Source organism: Amblyomma mixtum, chromosome 2, assembly GCF_055824585.1.
Source record: "Amblyomma mixtum isolate Tamu chromosome 2, ASM5582458v1, whole genome shotgun sequence".
NCBI classification, from domain to species: Eukaryota; Metazoa; Arthropoda; class Arachnida; order Ixodida; family Ixodidae; genus Amblyomma; species Amblyomma mixtum.
Genome location: NC_143013.1, coordinates 291,568,059 through 291,588,118, shown reverse-complemented (window position 1 = coordinate 291,588,118; position 20,060 = coordinate 291,568,059). Strand labels below are relative to the sequence as shown.

The window sequence follows — 20,060 nt, the reverse complement described above, 5'->3', positions numbered from 1 at the left end:
ATGACGTTGCTTTCCGTTCTTTCTCGTTTCTCATCCATGTTTCTCGTCGTCTCCACCGCCATCTTCTCGTCGCATTCTTGATCGTGTTTACGGCGGAGTGGCTTCATTCTTTCAGTGGTGAAGAGAAATAGCAACGATGGCTGACGCGACGCGTGAGTATCCATTTTCAGTCAATGCCGTTGGAGAGCGTAAGTTCATGCTAGAGATCAAGCTTACACATTTGCGATCTTGCCTACCGGTGTTAGGCTTAGTGGTAAAGGCGGATCGGTTCTTTCCTTGCATTTCGGTTAAGTTGCATCGATTTTGCTCTAATGCGTGGCTGAAGTCTGTCGATCGCAGTTTCTTCTTTAAATCGTGATTGACCCTTTTGCTGCTTTCATTGTTAGACGATTTTATGCCGTGTGTTCGTTGGCTTGGGTTTGGTGCTCGTTGTTTGTGTAGTTCTGTCCAAGATGACGCCATATTCTTATCGTCCCGCCTTCTCGGTGCCAACGAACTGCAGTCACGTTCCTTGTTACATTCCTGGAATACCAAGGAATACATCGGCGGCGTAGATAGCTTTCCGTGTGTCGGATTTTTGGCGTATGACGGCGAAGCCATTGCTGATGGTTGTGACGTGGGCATTACTACCTGTACAGAACGGTCTCGGCTCTGCGTATTTGAGCCACCATTGGCCTCGTGGAGAATAAATTCATCTCGCATCGCCGCAGAGTCTGTGTGGCTGAGTCATTTAGTAATCCAACAGACTGGAAAGCTGGGCGAGTTGAAGGCGGCTGATGTTTTTGTGGGCGCAAACATTAGAACGCGGGACACGCGCTGTTCCACAGGTGCGTATCGTACCCAGCAGTTGTGAAAAGGCGCATGTCCCCTTTTTTTTTCTGCTTCTTTGTACAGTTTGCGCCCTCGAAAAACATCATGCACGGCGTACTCGCTACGCCGCTTAGGATATACTTTTTGAGGAAACCGTTGTATGAGCTTCATGCAATTTGAACATGTCTTTAGGCACAGTCCAAAAGAAAGGCTTGCAAGAACTGGACACGCGGAGGCGTTTAAAGGATTTTTTTTTGTTTTTTAAGTGATATATTAACCCCGGAAAGTGCTTTACAATCTAGGGCCTTTCTTTTTTTCGTGTTTTGGTAGGAAGCGTTGGCGTGTTCGTTTTGGCCGGCGTGTTTTCATAACACGTCAGACGAGCGTCATAGTTGCATGGTGCTGGGTCTGCTTTCGCTTCTGAGCTATTAAGAGATTGCAAGATGTATTTCTTTTGCCTCCTTGTTGGCGGTAGGGACTGAAGCATTTGAATTTCCGCGCTTACATGTAGATTTTTTTTTACACAATACTGCAAACCCCATATCGTCCAGGCAGGATGGGCAAAACCTAGGAATATCAGTATTCGTAACACCAAATGACACAATCCATTAAAATACAATGAGGTAACCTTATATGTACCGAAGGCGTTGTTACCCATAAAATCTGATTTGAATGCTTGTTTTCCAGAATATGGGAGTTACAGCAACTCCCAGCCTGCGGCAGCTGGGTAAGTGGAGCGCACCTTTCTCTTCCTTTGTGCACAGCCAAGTTGTCTGTTTCCTGCAGCTGCAGCAGCTCAGCTGAAAACACAAATAAAACTTCCCGTCCTGATGAACACATTTCAAATGGCGGCCACCTGTGCTAGAGAAGGCCTCCTGTGTTCTGTGTTTGAGAGCATTGTGGCGCTGACTGGTATCAGGGAAATAAGTTGGCTGAAACAATCAAAGCAGCCCCTGCCTAAGACATACCATGCATCCCGCTGGTTTTTCGAATGGGTCCGAGCTGTTTTCACTTGTTCATCGCAAAAAAGACTTCATAACCGTTGTTCTGACCCAGCTGTGGCCTAACCGAAAGTGCAAAAAGGTTCTTGAGAAATGATAGCAATTAGTGCATAGCGTGAGAGCCGCCGCGGTGCCTCAGTGGCTATGGCACTCGGCTGCTGACCCGGAAGACGCGGGTTCGATCCTGGCCGTGACGGTCCAATTTCGATGGAGGCAAAATTATAGAGGCTCGTGTACTGTGCGATGTCAGTGCACGTTAAAAAAACCTCTGGTGTTCAAAACTTCCGGAGCCCCTCACTAGGGCATCCCTCATAGCCTGAGTGGCTTGGGCCATTAAACCCTCTTAAACTATAAACCATAGTGCAGAGCGTGAGGTAAAATTAGGTAAGAATAAACGAAGTAAGAGGGCAAAAAAGGGGGGGGGGGGTAGTGTGAAAGAAACAATAGAGGTAATATGGAGTACTAAAAAGACAGGTGCAGTAAATTTTTTGTTCGTATTTTGTATTCTTGCTCTGACCACGTGCAAGTCCTTTTTGAGAATTTGCCAGTGCCAAAATGTACCGGAGAGATTGTTTCCTTTGCAGATGTTTATCCCCGGTAGCTGTAAGGTTTTAAATTTGTGGATTAGGAATACCCTTCGGTAGTTTCTATTTCTTGCAGTTTTGAATCCTGATTGGAGAATAAAATAAAAATAGTTCATCGAAGTTGTGGCCACGTTGATTAATATTTGCAGACACTGCTTTTAGGACATTCCTCCCAGTGTCAGCACGGTGGTCATTTTGTCCAAAGCTCGTTGATTGTCCGGTTTCTCCGTTATATTGTGTGACAGGAGGAGCACTTAAGCATGTAGACAACATTAGGCAACATGCAGTTAATGCTATCTTTCTATCAAAGGTGAAGTCGCTTGCCGTGCTTTGAACAGTAGTGTCACTTCGTAAATGCTTGCGTGGCTAACATCTAGGTCTATAGCATGAGCTTATTGTCGGCAGGGTTTTTTTATTGAGCCTAGCGTGTACTAGGTTATCTTTCAGGTTTGTGTTGCGCATGTAGATCACCCTAGGTGCATCGGGAAATGTTTTCTTGATACTGTCGTTGCTAGATAAAATGGGTATTTCCGCAGAATGTTATGTTAAGAAGGGTGTTCAAGTGTTTTGTTTCAAGCAGGGGTTGGACTTTTTGGCTTTTATTTTTGCAAAAATTTGGTGGGCTTTTTTCAGTTTTTATTTCAGAACGCCACTTTTGTTTTTTATTACTTTTGTACACCAGTTTTCGGTTTTTACCAGTGAGGTATATGATGTCCCTGTGCTGTCAAAAGTGACGTATAGTTTACATTAGCATTTTTTACATTTTTTTAAGTATAGTTTACATTAGCTGAAAAAAGTAATTTGTAGCAAAAAGTAAAAATGCAGGAGTTAAATGATTGGGCTTTGAGCTGAAATGTAAGTGGAAGTTTAGTTCTACAGACTAGATTGTCACATTCTGGCTGCATGCTGAGGCAGCGATGGAACTGCTGGTGGACAGTCACGAAAGCCCAAACTTTACCTTCGTGCCGCTTATGCATGGTTTTGCATTGACTGTTGCTTGTTACAATTCCAAAAGTTTGCAGTGTCCTTACATGGATGCAGTGCAAAAACCGACTTAACGAAGCGATGGGCCCAAGTCTGATAAGTCTTGGCAGACGGCTCTATGCTAGCCACTAGCGCTTAGCTAGGTGGTCGTGCTTTCCTATCTGCAATGACGCATCTGAGTTTTTGGATCAGTGCCTCACTACTTGCGGTTACCAAATGTATTAAGTTCTTAAGGTACCTTTGTGTCGCCACGTTCCTAGTTCCAGCACTTCCTTAGTTTTCTGCTGTGGCCTATTGTTACTGGCGCGGAATAGCCAGTTAGTTGTGACATGCATGCCAGAAATACTGGCCTTTTTTTGGTTAAAACCAAATTTCGGAAAATGAATTCAGCGTTTGTTTATCGGTGTTTTTCTGTTGAAACCGAAAAGTCCAGTTCCTAGATTTAAGTGCAGGGGGCTGCTGACTTAACTTTTGGTCGTCTTTTAAATACATCAGCTCGTTTTAGACTGGTAGCTCGTTGGAAAGCATTATTAAGAGAGTTATAGGGGTGGTTCCAGGGGACTGTGTAGGAGGATTGGCTTTGTGGAGAGAATGTGAACAGGCATTGAATTTTCACTGCCTTTCAGGCAGATGGCTGTAATATTTTGCAGAGGAGATTATAACGGCCCCATTTATGGAAGGGGCTTGTCTATTTTAGATGTCTTAACCTGGTCAGGGTTATACCATACCAGTTTGTGGAAATTCGCATATACTTAGTTTTTTTGCTTGCTTTTTTTTTCCTCATTCTCCCCGCATGAACATTTCTTTCAGGTATGGCTCCTATGGGGGTTATGGAAGTGTGGATCAAAACTACTCGCAGGCCAGCTACACCCAGTCCACCACAGGATATGGGGTGAGCCATTGCACGCATGCTTTTAATGCTCTGACAAAAACAAGCCATTAAACAAAGCATCGTCAAGCTCTAATGTTCATCAGTGATCACTTGCATTCTTTTGACATCTCATGATTACCAGGTATAGCTGTACTGTGGATGATCTCCAGTCTATGTACTTGTGTTCTTCGGTTGCCGCAAAGCAAGGTGCTTGGTACACAGGCAGTGATCGGCACTGTTTCGATAAACACTTGGATGCCAGTGCTCAAATAAACATTGACGCAGTAAACATTGTGAAATTTCCCTCGCATGCAATCTTTGAGATACGTTTTGCATGGTGAGGCTGCCTTTGCGAGGAATGTATGAGAAAGCTGTTAGCAAGCGCTTTGCTTTGGAACTTCTGCAGTTGGTTCTGGGTTGGTTCAGTTCACAGGGTGGGGTAGCTTAGCTGCTCTTCTTTTCATTTTCAGCAGCAGCAGCCACAGCAACCTCAGCAGCCGCAGCAGCAGCCCATGTGGGGTGCCACTTCAAATGTGACTTCCACGCCTGCTGCGACCGGATATGGTCAGGACCAGTACGGACAGCAGGGCCAGTCATACAGCAGCTACCAGCAGCCCAACTCTTATAGTCAGGGTGAGAATTTGCACCTGTAACTTTTTTTTTTTCTGCCCGCATCTTCTCTGCAGTTGTGTCCAGTGAGTGAGTAGCATGAAGGCATAGCGGACAGCTTGTGTTGCCTGGCCTGGCATCAGTCCAACACCTGAACGTCATATATAGTGCCTCTCTTTTGCGAAGCAGCTTTCCATCTAAGCCTCGATGCAGACAAGTCAAATCATATTGTGTGGGTAATACTACATATAGTTGGTATATCTCGACGTGGCATTTGTGGCAAAAGCTTTGCACACTGTTTGCGAGGTGCTCACTTCGGGCTAGTCACTGTTGAATATTGTTTTTGCTTAGAGGTGTGCGAATACAGTGGTCGGCAATCCCCTCTCACTAATGTGCAAACTGGAAAGGGTTTCTTCTGGACACACATTTTCAGTAAATGTTTTACGTGACTAACTCTAGTGTTGTTTGTGGGTGCTGCCCCAAACCTCCTGTGCATACCACAATAGGACCTGTCCACTCTGCTTCTCTTATTTCTCTGCTCTTGTTTGTTGTGTTGTAATGTATGTCACACTCTAGAGTCAACAATAGTATAGTAAAACCTCGTTAATTTGGTTAATTCGGACTTGCTCCCAAGTGGCGCTGTGTCTAGGCATCATCTGCTCGACAAGCAATCGTCCAGATATTTGTCCTCAGGCCTGAACTGCATGCATATTTTTTCCCGCGCCCTTCTGACACGTGCATAATGGCAGGCATGTCGACAGTTGACAGGCCCTCCCATCGATAAGCAGAGATAATTCAGTGGTGTAGTTTCGTTTTTGGAGCTTCGCTGCCATCCTGCGACAACGATGGCTATCAGCCGCGTGTAGTGACCAGCTTGCCATTTAGGATGGTGACTGCAGTGTGGGTTTTCTCTCTCTCCCTCCCTTCCTCTCTGCTCCCCCCCCCTCCCTCCCTCAGTGGCACCTTGCCACTCAGGCACCAGTGCGTGCTTCCGTTAGCATGGAGTTTCTACACAGCTGACCAAAACTGCGCTTGTGAGGTTCTGTTCGCCATTTGCACGACGAAGCCTGCTCGCACAATGCCACATGCGAAAATGCGCTACATGCATCACGCTGAAATTAGCCACGGATACCCTTGCCTGTATGGAGCAGTTCCGGTTCCGACACTCCTGAGTGCATTCATGAATTGAAGCATTTAACAGAACAGTGAAAAATTGCCGTTGTCGAGCAGTTGTTGAGATGCCCGTCACCCAGGTTTTCATAAATTCGACTTCCAAGCGAACATTTCATGGAAATTTGGCGGGGCCATTCAGTAATTCGACAGTCGCATAACTCGGACGTTTTTTCCGCTCCCTTGAATTTTCAATTTACGAGGTTTTACTGTGTTGTTCTTGCCATTGGTAATATTGACATCTTCACAATTAATTTCAAATATCTGCTTTTATGCGGTGACTGCTCGTGCCTAAGCACAAATTCTTACTATATATTCAAGCATTACTATGCCAGAGTGTTGAGTGTTTTTCTCTAACATGTTACCCTTTTAGGTACATTATTTAGTCTACACTCCAAACGTTTGCTGCTGCGTCTGTTACCAAAGTGCCAGGAGCACCAGCTTTGTGTTGGCTAAGGTGAGGTGCTGCAGCACATAGGTTCAGGAAGTGTGTAGTTTGTAAAGCATTATGATTGGCATGCATAAGGTGGATTCACACAACACGAAATCGCGGTACTCTCTCGTGGATCGGCGTAATATAACCCTATGTCTGATTTCTGCTGTTCCGACTTAGTCCATGAGCAACGATTTGCGTTGCGGTCACGAGACCTTTTCACGGTTGAGAACCTTCGCTGGCAACGCTTTTTTTTTCGAAAGCAACACTGCGTCATCGAGCTGAGCTCGTCGCGGGGTCGCTCCACCGGATGTGCTCCGCGGGGGTAGAGGGGCAGGAGGTGTCGCCTCTCGAGTGGTGTGTGTGCGCGTATGCGCTTCGCCTCAGTGGATTCTAGTCGTTATAGAGAGCACGAAAGAGAGGCAACAATGAGAGAACGAAGCGACGAAGAGACAACGCGCTCAATTCTAGGGTTAACCAGAGCTAAACCACAGCCTTTTTTTTTTTTTTTTGTCTTTCAGATAGAACTTTTTCCAGCCATGCTTTCATTACCTGAGCATGCACAGCGTAATATGATAATGTTGGAGGAAGGTCTAAGCAACAAATAAAAAGAAAGAAAGAAGCTTTAAAGGACTAACTTGTTTGGCCGTGAAGTGCACACAAACAAGTGTTCCACTGTACTGACGAGGTGTTGCGAACATTTTAGTATATGCAGCAGTATGCATTTTATGCACAGTCTCATAAAAAGATTCCAGGAACTCATCAGTATTGTGAGAGTCTGTTTTGCTGCTGCACAAGTTCATAATTTCAAGCCATTTTTGTCTCTTCCATGCAGTATTTTTATGCTACATGGCACTCGGTATGAGTTTTGCCACTGTACAAGTCAATAGCTTTAAGGGGGATGAGGGTCTTGAAAACTTGTTTTTTATTTTTCGACATAACTTGTTCAAACTTGGCACGCAGGTGTATCATAGAATGCTGATTTCAAATATGTATTTAGATTTCAAATATCTCACCCGGAAGAAAAGTTATCGCAAAATAACATTCAAATTACGTAATTTCTTACGGGCCCTTATAATAATTTATCAGTTAAAGAATGATTTTCTAAGAATAAGCAGGCATTTGCAAAGGCCCAAAGCACATCCTAAAGCTTTCTTTTTTCCTTTAAACATGATATATGAGCAATTAGGCCAAGTGTGGGCTAATTACTGCCACGTCATTTTTTCTTTCCAACTTTGTTGTTTATTTATCATCAACAAAATTAGTTTGTAGAAATTCTGTTAGCTTTAGGATGTGCTTTGGGCCTTTGATAATGTCTGCTTATTCTTTAAAAATGTTTAACTGATAAATTACTAAAAAGGCCCGTAAGGAATGACCTAATTAGGATATTTTATTTTGCCATATATTTCCTTCAGCTGAGATATTTGAAATCTAAATGCATATTCGAAATCAGCATTCAATGATACACCCAGGTGCTAAGTTTCAGAAAGATATGTTGACAAATAAAAAAAGTTTTCAAGACCTTCATCCCCCCTTAAGCTATTTCTCACCTTCCCCTACGTTTTAAAGGGACACTGAGCAGAAATTGAAGTTGGCTTGTATCGACAGAATACCAGCTCCTGATTACAAAAACGCCACTCATACTGACAACAAAGCTCTTGTAACGTAGAAAAGAGCAAGAACCAAAATACAGGTATCGCCGCCACAGGCCAAACTCGCAAGTACAAGCGTCATGACGTCATATAACAAAACAGTGTTGCTAGAACCAATGGTTCTAGCAACGCTAGGACACGAGAAGCACAAATCACTGAGGCGCAGCCAATGCATGCGCAAATCTCTTGACGTCGCCAGATGGCGCCACGTGCCGGGCAGCTACGCGCTCGCCTGAAGCATCGGGACCAATCAGCGCCTGCTCGCCGGCGTTAGGCGGGCTCCCGGTATTCCGCTAGCGGTATCAAGGTACACGGTATGCTAAAGGTGTCTATTTGCGAGAACTTCGTTGACGACTTCGATAACGAGATCCATCGTAACGCTCGCAAAACGCCGGTGCAAACGTAAGCGAAGCGACTGTAGCGACGGCCGCAATAGCCGATAGATGCCTTCAACGTGCGGCCGCCGGTAGCTTTCTTTTCGGCTGCTGCTAGGCCGCACTGCTGGCCGCCAGAAATCACTGAGTCTGCATCACGTCATGTCACGTCATGTTTTACGTCACTTAGTCCTCTGTCGTCATAGCCGAATCCCAAGTTTGAATCACAGCGGCGGGAAAAACCTTTTCAACTTCGAATCCAAATTTCTTAGAAATAAATGCATTTTTCGCTGCCGGCCAAGTGGCAACAAAGCCATGACATGCCGAACTATCGGATTTTGCTATAAAAAATATATTAATAGTGCTCTCCTCAGTGTCCCTTTAAGGGGGGCATGGGTCTTAGAGCATTTTTTTTTATTTACAGACCAAATGCAATGAAACTGCACATACTTATTCAGTTTTTTTCTGCTGATTTCAAATATGCAATTTGTTTAGTTCTAGACCAATTAGTTCCTGAGATATTAATATATATCATGCCATTGTCTGCTGAAACAATAGAAAAGAAATGGGCCACCAGAAATTTAATTTTAATGTGTGGGTAGATACTACAATGTGTGAGGAATGCAACGCTGGAAGCAGTTTTCAGTTTTTTGTCCCTGTGGACAAATGGGCTTAATAGTTAGTTTTCAAGGGAGTTGACCAGACATACAGTGCCAGAAAACATGACACACATGAAACTAACTATTAAGCCCATTTGTCCACACGGACAAAAAACTGAAAACTGCTTCCAGCGTTGCATTCTTCACACATTGTAGTATCTACCCACACATTAAAATTAAATTTGTGGTGGCCCATTTCTTTTCTATTGTTTCAGCAGACAATGGCATGATATATATAATATCTAAGGAACTAATTGGCCTAGAACTAAACAAATTCCTTATTTGAAATCAGCAGAAAAAACTGAATAAGTCTGTGCAGTTTCATTGCATTTGGTCTGTAAATAAAAAAAATGATCTAAGACCCATGTCCCCCCTTAAGCTTGCTTACATGTTGCGTTGTATAATCTTCGGCTTTTGCAACTTACCGGGAGCATGGGAGCGGCAGTCCGTTTGGTGCTCTTTTGGGGGTTGAACGTAGCATGTTTATGTATTTGTCACTGGTGTTATCGCGATCGCTTGCACTGCAGCGAACAACTTGCATCTTCTGTCATGTCAAGCATGACAACAGCCAGCCAGCACAGCAGTACGTAGCCGCCACACTTTTGTCCAGCACCCATATTGCAGCTACTCTGGAGACCAGCACACCCGCATAAAGCTCTCTACTCATGCAGGGCTCTGCGCCAAACTATTTTCTCATTTATCCCGTCGTGTGAGCTTGCCGCGATGGTCCTTGCATCTGACATCGTGACCGATCAGTCCGCTCCGATGTCCGTTGTGTGAATCCACCCTTAGGATATCTCTGATAACCACTGCTGTACGACTAGGCACGGCCCTTGAGTGTGTGTGTGGCCGCTTAGCTGCAACTGCCTGGACAGATGTCCTCTAGTGTAGCAGAAGAGGGCAAAAAGGGTGGCCGCTGAGTAGGGGTCATGTCCCGTGCGCAGGGCAGGGTGCAACTTACGGGGGCTATGGAGGCCAAGCGGCCCAGGCACCTCCTCCGGCGGCAGCCAGCAGCGCAGCCGCGTACCCACCCAGCGCCAGCGCTGGCTACGGGGCACAGGCGCAGCCAGCTGCGGCGGGGGGCTACAGTGCACAGCAGCCGGCACCCCAGGGGGCATACGGAGCAGCAGGCAGCTACGGGGCACCTCAGCCACAGCCTCCTCAGCCGCAGCCTGCTCAGCCACAGCAGCCAGGCCAGTACGGAGGCACCGGTGCGGCCCCTTATGGTTCGGGCTATGGTGCGGCGGGCGGTGCCCCCTACAGTCAGACCCAGGGCCCTGGGCAGATGGGTGGGCCACCACAGCCAGGTGGTGGCTACGGAAGCCAAGGCGGTCCCCCCCAGCCACAGCCCGGTGCGCAGTCTGGGCCACCCGGTGGCTATGGGGGTGGGGACTACGGACGGGGTGGACCTCCGGGGGGTGGCCCTCCTGGGCCCCACGGAGGCCCACCTGGGCCGCCCTCTGGTGGAGGTGGTGGCTATGGGGGACCACCACCAGGTGGATACGGAGGTCCTGGTGGATACGGTGGTGGCCAAGGTGGGTGTGCCCAGGGGGACTGCCTGGCTTCACTGGCATCTTGTCATTTGCTGGATCTTGCACAGATGTGATTTTGCTAGTCAGTTGCTTTGGGACGCACCTTGACATGGCCTCTCTGTGCTTGCTTGGTGGGGCTGTTTGTATGTGCCTTGGCTGCTCTGAACAGCATAGGCGTCATGTGTGTTGTTTGTGACTAATACCACCAGTCTCTGACAGTTCACAACAGTGCCTCATTCTGCTATCGGCAGGTAATGTATGTGGTGTTTGGAGCAGCAAAGGTGCATTGGAATAGCAGTGTGGAGGTTAAATTGAAGTACAGTCAGTCCAGCTGCTTGCATGAGAAGGTTTGTGTTTTGGCAGTTATGCTTCTCGTGTTGTGCTTTCTGTCTCAGTTTGTCTTCCTTGATATTTAAACATATGGAAGACTGCTGTGAACGAAATTTGCATGATTGAAGCAGTTCTGAGCCTTGGTTGGCCAATTTTCGAATCCCCTGCATGTCATCAGATATTCACGCAATATTCGCACACCTCTACGACTGTGTTGCCCAATTTTTATTTGGCGGTCACTCTGTGCATTCCTTCATGTGCTGCTTTTGTCCTTGCTTGCAGGTGGGCCAGGCATGTATGGTGACCGTGGAGGAAGAGGAGGGTTCAGGTATGTTTTCCTTCTGTTCATTGATTTTTTTTTTTTTCACCATGTTATTTTTTAAATTTTGTATACAACCTCTTTCATTTGTTAGGTGTGCAGCGCATTCATTACAACTGCTGTTAAAAGTACCTACTTATTGCAGTTTGCTGCTTACATGAGGCAGGCGGGGTAACCTGCGAAGTATCCGATGCATGCATGGCACTGGACGACTTTTTTTTTTTACACGGGCTAAGTAACGCATGAAATTGCACAAAGAATCGTTCATGGGGTTTAAGATCATAGCATCTGCATAGCCATTGTTCCCATCACGTAAAATGCTTTTGCATCCCTTGGGTGTGCAAACATTGTGTTTTAAGTGGAAATGTTGGGTTTGCCTGCATGACATTCCATCCGTGGGCTTTTTTAACGATGGGGCCCATACTCATTTGTGATGTGCATAGCGGTGTACAAGAAGCCAGACGGAATTGTGTTGCTGGCAGAGGGCGTACATTAAGAAAAGAAAAAGCCGCAGTTTTTGGGTGCTTGTGCACAATCCACGACATAAAAGTGGCCTTAGAGGTGCGTGTGGTGCTCGGACTAAGTGTTGCTTCTGTGTGTGTGTCGTGGTTGCCTAAATACGGGATAGCGCCACCACACGTCTGGTAACGGGATTTTCGAGCGTGGGTTGTCGTGGTGCCCTCTCTGGTTGTTCCCTTGCATAACGGTGGCCTTGGTCAAGAGGGCGGGGCTTGCTGCGCAGGCGTTTGGCTTATCTTGGGCGTTGCAGGGTGTGTTACTGTTCTCTTCCCTGGCCCCCCCCTCAACGGACCTCCCGGCTTCGGCAGGGATGGTCCGAGGCGGGGGGCCCCCATTGCAAAATGTGAGAGCAGGAGACCGCAGGGGGCACTTATTTCCTGCCCCGCGAGTGTCGCAAGGAGGGAGGCCTAACAAATCGATGTCTGCTTCACACTCTAGTAATCAAGGTGGTCCCGGTGGCAGGGGAAGTTACAACAAAGGTAACAGCATCACCTCATGGTGTTGCTTTGAGTTTATATATTTATCTATGTATATGTACGTTACATAGCATACATTGTCAACCTATGCTGCAGGGCTTCGTAGCAGTGCTCTCCCCCAAACATAAAAATCTTAATTTTTTTTTTTCATTCACGTACGTCTCAAATATTAGGGCCTCTTGGTTCTTTTTATTTATATCTGTGGGTTGTGGTACCTTTGTTTTACAGCTTTAGGGCTGCAGTAGGACATTCATGTTTTTCATTACGAATCTGTGGTTAGTGTTGCAAGGCATGGTCAAGACTGGTTTGTGTGGTTAGAAGCGGACTTGTTGGGTGTCTGTGGTTGTAGTGGCTGTTCCATTCTTTTGTTGAGTGGAACGAAGGCATCATGGTGTGTGTGGTGTGATGCCAGTAAGCAAGGGGTTACTTGGTGTGTTTCCAGGAATGGTTGCACATGTGGCTGTGTAGGCTGTTCAGTCCTGTTAAAGCAGCTTTTGGTGACTTCCCGCAGTCAGTCAGGTCATTGATTCTGTTCCAACACAAATTGGGTCAACATACGTACCAGAATACGGGTGAATACAACAGTTGCGTGTACCTGGAATCTTTGCAGCATGAAGTGGAATGAACCATCAAGTTTTTTTCCCGCATAACTCGGGGGATAAAAGAAAAATGCTTGCAGCGTAATTGTGGTGGTACATTTGTATATGGGTCAGTTGCACCTGTACTTGGTGCGGTGCGCAACATTGATATGTTGTAATTTTACAGACAACTCTTACCTTTGAGTTGGCTGTGTGTGGACATACGTTGTAATTTTACAGACAACTCTTACCTTTGAGTTCGCTGTGTGTGGACATGCATAAAATCAAAGATGACATGCAGCAAATATCCACCTTGGCTTTGTTGGCTTTGTACCCTCACTGTTGAAGGCAGCAAGGCTGCCTCCTTTTTGCTGGGGCCACAGGCATGTGTGGTTACCATATGCAAAGCCATAAGTCGGTGCTGTTCTTATCCATCCATCACAACGTGTGGTTGCAGTGCCAACACTCTGGTCGTCTGAATTGTGTGGTCCTGTGATGCGAAACATGCAGTAAGCTGAAATGGAAAGGTACTCATTGTTGGAGCACATCCATGGTGTTTTCGCATCCTTTGCTAGTTCACCGATGTGAACTCATTAGCAGGTTCAATCCCGGCAGCGTTTTGATGGTGGTGAAATGCAAATCGCCTGTGTGTTGTGCGATGTCGGCGCACATGAAAGGACTCCAAGTGGTCGAAATTAACTTGGAGCACTCCACTGCGCCGTCCCTCGTAGCCCATGTTGCTGTGAGACATTGAACCCCATATACCATACCAAAAAAAGCTCATTAGCTGCTGGTTTGTGGCCTCCGGGTTGGACTGCTAACTCAGCTTGCAAGCAGTGTCGCAGCTGACATATCTGCTTTGGCTGAAATTTGGCTGAAAAGCGAATTATGTACAAAAACCACTCTTTGAGCAATGAGTGGGTTAGGGTTTAGTCTGAGGAGGCAACCAAAAACAGCAGTGTGACATAGCAGGGCTGTTATGTGGGAAAGTTAAGCTTAACAGTGTTAAGAACAAGCAGATTTCTCGCCTGCTGGTTTATTAGCGTTGGGAAGTGGTGGTTCTTTGTTTGGGGCCAGCTTCCTAAAGAGTAGATCCTGTATATAGTGTTGTTATTGGCACACCATATGACATTGTGGCACTATGGGGTGATTTGCGACAGTGTGACCACAGTGTTAGGTCACTTTGTAAAGTGGTTGCTGTCGAAGTTGCAAATGCACCGGCAATAATTGCACCATGTGGCGCATGTGGGTCAGCCAATTGAGCTGTTCTCAAGAATGCAAGCTAAGTGTCGCAAATGTTTGATGATGGAGCGCTTCTAATCCTGGTTTTACAATGCCACCACTAGGGCTGGTGCTGAGGGTATTTTCACTGGCTGCCTTTTGGGGCATTTTGTGCACATCTATTTGTAGGTTTTTGAGGTCCGGTTTGAGCACAACAGGTTTGCAAACACATGCTACAGATACGAGTCTGTGCCTCGTGAGCAAGGCGCTCCTGAAGCGAATTTGCATGGGTAGTAGGCGCTGCTGGTGTCGAGTGTTTAGCAACCAGTCTTGAAATGTCTTGCAACACTGTTTCTGCCCCTTTATTGTACAGCCACGCATTCCTCACGTTTAGTGCACAATTGTGCACTCGGGGTGTTCGCATAGGTTTTATTTTGTGCTTTTGGGAGAAGAGTTGTCATTTTGAATGGTGCAGGCATCTCTTTGAAGCATAACATTGTGCATACAGCAATTATGTCAGAGCTCAATTTGCATGCTTTAAAGCTCACAGGCATTATTCAAAAGTGCAGCTCTTCTCCAGGGTGTGTCAGTGTGCATTGCGCGAATTTGTTTCCATGCGCTGAGAATACTGGTCATCATAGTTTGTACAGTAGAACCTCGTTAATTTGAAATCTAATATCCGTATCTAGCTACACATAAGCATGCGCTTTACTGACACGGCTTACCAAAGGCAGAACTCTCTTGTGCAGTTTCCTAGCATCTCGGTGCGTAACAATGCAATCAAGGCCAGTGGAGGTCAAAGGCGATTAAACGGCGCACGTGCCTGCCTTCCACACTTGTATGCGGTCCATTTAGATTCCAGCACAAAGCGTGCTCCTGAGGTTGTCGGAGTTTGCTCTCGTGCTATACCGCTAGGACCAGGAAAGTGACCATCAGGGCAGATGAGCTGGCTTAATGGTGCACAGTTTGAATTTTCATTAGCAGGGCAAATTTGCACACAAATAGTTCCCGCCTCCCTTATGCATAGAGCACCATGCACTTGCTGGGAATGGACACCAGCACTGGGTATGTGCTACCCCCGCTCAGTAATTTTTTCTAATAAAAGGGTGAATGGTGGTTGGCTTATATGTGGGAATATACAGTAACTTGTACATTTCATGCTTTCCCAAAATCTGCATTACCAGGTAATTTTGTTGACCGATTGCAGCCTCCTATATTCATGATAAGAGCACACACCACACCGGCTTAGCAGTGCTGTCCTTCTCGGAGGAGCGCTACATCTGTGAGAGGGTAGCCTGAGCAGACATTTCTGTTCTTCACTTGCTTGTGGCACCTCTCGGCTTGTGCAGCTTTCACCTGTTCTGAGGCGGGCTGCAGTGCGAATGCTTTTGCACACATTCTTTGTGAACGCTTCTAGCGTCGAAAAAATGCCCACAGCACTCTATTATTTTGCCTGAAGGCAGGACAAAACATGTGCCTAACTGGGAAGCAAAGTAGTCAATGTGCTCTAAAGCTTAGTGCACTGATTGGTGCATCCTGCATCGCACTCTTCTGTGCTTCACATGCCCATGCAGATTGCAGACGACCTAAGCGTGCTCTTTGCCAATCATTGAACAGTAAAGGAAATGCACAAGCATGCAGTATGCATGTCTTAACCAAAATGCTGATGACAGCGGTCACACTGTAGCAGCATTTAGTAAGCTTTTGAGACATTCACAAGGAAACATGACCTTAGGTGTCATAAAACCACCATATCCACAAGTCTCTCTGATAACTGCTGTGGGCATTGGTGCCACAGAGTGTGTAAAACTGACATGCTTGTGCAACATTTTGGGTAGTTAAATAAAGCCGCTCATCTCTTGTTTCTCACGATTCAAGACTCTGGATTAACAAGGTTCTACTGTAAATGCAGCTTGGCTTTGATTTTACCCGAGTGTTTTCTATGATGAGACTTCACTACTAGCCTTTATTGCTGAAACTTGTGGCGTGCTCACTACCATCCAGGAATTTAGGCATTGTTACTGTAAAACCCCGTTGATACGTTCCCAGTTCATATGCTCAAAATCACTTGCTTTAATAATGTCCTGTAGAGTTGCGTTATTTTTCTTCCAGTTAGGTTTCCTGGTGCTAAGTTTAAAATTTTTACAAATTCTGGTCATGCGACAAGTCTCGCAACCAGCTGCACATGTGGAAGCAAATGAGTGAGCCAAACATTGGGCACACGACAGGAGCTGAAATGCACCCACTGTGGTGGCTTCTCTGCGGTGTCTAGGTGCAAAAAGGAAACAGTGCGCTAACATAACAGCAGGCACACAACGTGAAGAGGTGCACTGCGGCTTCTTGCAGTTCTTAAGGGCGAGGACGAAGCTTTTGTGATTGCTGTCTATTGACTGGATGTGTTGCAAAGTTCTTTCCGTTCTTAAGACAACAGAAATTGGTCTGAATTCTGAGGGCACTAGAAAAGGTGTTCAGACCTTGTGCCAAGAATGCCTTTGTACTTATCAGCGGTTAATTTTTCAGAATTAGGTTGTTTGGATCACGCATTTTCCTGAATACTTTCTGTTTAAACGCATCAACGAGGTTTTACTGTATTGTCCTCTGGACTGGTTGCTGGTAGTGGTGACTGTCAGTGTTTAAGATTTGTTAGCTACACTGTACCAGACAGCATGCCATCATCTGGGCTAAAGACTAATGAAAGTGTAAAGCTCCTCTGTCTTGGAAAATGCTAGCAAGTGTGACGACCATCACCAGGCCACAGTGTTCCCACCTTGCTACCTTACTTTACTAACGAAACATGTTTTTGTGTGTGGTATGACTGACAGGTGCTCAAGATGTCTCTAGCCTCTTCAGTGGTGGCTGTATATGGAGTGGAACCTGAAGTGATAGCTCCGTTGGTACATTGACTGCCAGTGGTATACATTCATAGCATTCACAATGCACACAGTACTTTATATAGTTTAGGGGATCTTAATGGCAATATTGACTTCCAAACACATCAGTTTGGTGCGGAAACTTTTTTTTTTTACATTGCTTGGTGTTTCATGAGAGGGACATAAGCAATGCTTTGTGTGTTTCGCGGAGGCTCACCACATACTATTGTATCTGTTGGTCTCTGTGCCTCTAAAAGCCCATGCGGAAACAAGCATGCTTGTACTTGGCTGCTGTGGTGTTCGTGGCTTAAAAATCAAAGCACAGGAGACAAGAATCGAGCTTTTGTATACAGCCTGCATTGTTGTCAGTGCAGTGCTTATTCCTACCTTCATTCATAGATGTGTGAATTTGGATGCAAGTTCTCAAATATTTTCATGGCTCATGTGCGTAAAGCACTGTGATGCGTGCCTCTTGCAACATTGTTTAAAAAAAGCTGAACAACTAAAAGCGGCCATCTGCTAGATGCGTTAGGTAACTTTCCCACCCAGTGGTAACCGTTTTGGTAACTTCAGGAGTCAAGGCAGTTTATTCACTGTCGCAACCTCTAGTTTAGGTTAGCAATGCTGATTTGTTCACAGTTCACTAAGCATAGTAAATAGTGCAGAGTAGGGATCTTTTGATGAAATGTTTACCACGTTGTGTGCGTGTGCTTTGAACAAAGTTGGCTCTTGATGCGGCAGAGGCCATCAATTGCTCATTAGGGTGCATTGTGGCGCTGGTTTTGTAGGCCCTTCCGAGGAGATGACAGACACCATATTTGTCTCCAACTTGCCGGAGGATGTTGGCGAGATGCAGCTGGCTGACCACTTCGGTGCTATTGGCTTGATCAAGGTGAGGAGTCTGGCACCGATTTCTCCTTGCTCTGGTTTGCAGTGGGGTGGGCTTGGATTGTTGTCAGTGAAGTTATCTGTGTATGAGCACACCATGCTTAATATGTTCTATGGCAGATTGATAAGAAGACTGGAAAGAACAAGATCTGGATCTACAAGGACAAGATTACAGGCAAAGGCAAGGGAGAGGCAACCATCACCTATGATGACCCTCCAACTGCCAGCTCTGCCATCACATGGTTCCATGGTGAGCATGCTGAACTGCTTGCTGCAGCCTTGAGTGTCTTGCAGCAAAGCACTTCAATTCTGAGTCATTTTGTGCTTTATTGTGCACTCTAGAAGGATCTGACTGACACGTGAATTGGAGAGAACGAGAGGGTTGAATATTGGCGTGGGCTGTTCAGTAAAAATTAGGCTGACTTTTATTTCATTCACTGTTGTGACCGAATACATCTGCAAAAGCAACCTTGCCGATGTGTTGTCGTGCACTGTCCAGTTTTATTCTGTGTTGTTCTTCCAGCTTTGCTTGTTGCAGTGGTACTCTGGGGAGGCCGCAGCTTCTGGTGTTTGCTTACTGTGTTTTTTTACTCTTGTGCAGGCAAAGAGTTCATGGGCAGCAAGATCAGTGTGGAGCTGGCCCAGCGCAAGACTCCCTTTGGAGCTGGCGGCTTCGGTGGAGGCATGGGTGGTCGTGGAGGACCCCGCGGTGGTCGAGGTGGCCCTAGGGGCGGCGGAGGAGGTCGTGGAGGAGGCCCTGACGGAGGCATGGGTGGCCGCGATGGAGACTGGAAGTGCCCCAACCCGTGAGTAGGGTTTGCACCTTTCATGCTGTTGGAACTTTGGCTTCTTGTGAAACCTCTCGAGCCATTTTATCAGAAGAGACAAGAAGTGCACCTGTCTTCCAAGTTTAGTTAGCCCTCAGAGTTTTAAATTGTGCCTGATATGTGCATTGGGATGAGATGACCTTCTTTTATTATCTTCTCTCTATTGTCGCAGGGCATGTGGAAACAACAACTTCTCGTGGCGAGTACAGTGCAACCGTTGCTCAGCGCCGCGGGACGGTCCGGGTGGACCTGGTGGACCTGATAATGGGCCACCTGGAATGCGAGGTGGCATGCGGGGCGGGCCCCGTGGAGGCCGTGGTGGTGGTGATCGTGGTGGTCGCGGAGGCGGTGGCCCCATGGGTGGACGAGGTGGAGGTGGTCCCATGGGCGGTGGAGGTCCACCTATGGGTGGCCGTGGAGGTGGCTTTGGACCAGGCCGTGGAGGCCCTGGCCGAGGCGGACCTATGCGTGGTGGACCTGGGTAGGTGTACCTCTCAGCTCCTCGTGTAGACTCGGAAGCTTAGGGGTGAGTGTGCAGCTGTGCAATTGCGTTTTTTCTCTTTTCCAGGGGAGACAGAGGTGACAGAAGAGCAAGGCCTTACTAGGAAGTGGCCTGTGAAGTGTGTTCCTCTGCATTGGTTGCATTTGTTGCTCCATTCTGTTTGTTGACCTGTATCAATTCAACCATCTTGCTCATCACCTTCACAAATTGTGCACACACAAACTTTTAGTAGAACCATCCTTCATGTCAAACATGATGTGCTTTTCCTCTCCCATCGTGTCATGTTATGCGACCTGTGCATTATCCCGCATTGATTGCTTCAAATGAATTGTCAGCAAAGGTAAAAACAAAACATCACACTTCACGTGTATAGTGTAACATTTGCATGGACCTGAATCAAATGAATTGTGTTAGTAAAGGCAAAAACAAAACATTACACTTCACGTGTATAGTGTAACATTTGGATGGACTGAATAAAGTGTTTGTGTTTCTTAAGTGTACCTTTTTTGTTTTGCTCTTAAGGGGGGATGAGGGTCTTGAAAACTTGTTTTTTATTTTTCGACATAACTTGTTGAAACTTAGCACGCAGGTGTATCATAGAATGCTGATTTCAAATATGCATTTAGATTTCAAATATCTCACCTGGAAGAAAATTTATCGCAAAATAACATTCAAATTAGGCAATTTCTTACGGCCCTTTAGAGTAATTTATCAGTTAAAGAATGATTTTTTAAGAATAAGTAGACATTTGCAAAGGCCCAAAGCACATGCTAAAGCTTTCTTTTTTCCTTTAAACATGATATATGAGCAATTAGGCGAAGTGTGGGCCAATTAACACCACGTCATTTTTT

The 20,060-nt window shown here is 46.2% G+C and overlaps 1 protein-coding gene across 6 annotated transcripts; it reads left to right on the top strand.

Annotated features, from left to right (window-relative positions):
- The first annotated feature begins 10 nt into the window (after positions 1-10).
- On the top strand, positions 11-19,704 carry LOC149364459 (uncharacterized). 6 transcript variants are annotated; one of them, XM_089574401.1, is made up of 12 exons: positions 11-152; positions 1,498-1,537; positions 4,190-4,271; positions 4,724-4,883; positions 10,092-10,682; positions 11,292-11,337; positions 12,286-12,326; positions 17,781-17,884; positions 18,001-18,130; positions 18,482-18,686; positions 18,880-19,188; positions 19,276-19,704. In XM_089574401.1, the coding sequence occupies exons 1-12, from the start codon at positions 137-139 to the stop codon at positions 19,310-19,312; spliced, it is 1,761 nt and encodes a 586-aa protein (XP_089430527.1). In that variant the 5' UTR covers positions 11-136; the 3' UTR covers positions 19,313-19,704. The 6 variants fall into 6 exon arrangements, with proteins under 6 accessions (XP_089430527.1, XP_089430526.1, XP_089430531.1 ...); XM_089574400.1 differs by having other exon boundaries at positions 4,721-4,883; XM_089574405.1 differs by having other exon boundaries at positions 13-152; positions 4,721-4,883; positions 10,092-10,340.
- Positions 19,705-20,060: the final 356 nt, after the last annotated feature.

Coding starts and splice junctions, on each gene's coding strand:
- LOC149364459 (XM_089574400.1), top strand. Junction 12,327..17,780: donor CAGGGGAAGTTACAACAAAG/GTAACAGCATCA, acceptor CTGGTTTTGTAG/GCCCTTCCGAGGAGATGACA. Junction 18,687..18,879: donor GACTGGAAGTGCCCCAACCC/GTGAGTAGGGTT, acceptor CTATTGTCGCAG/GGCATGTGGAAACAACAACT.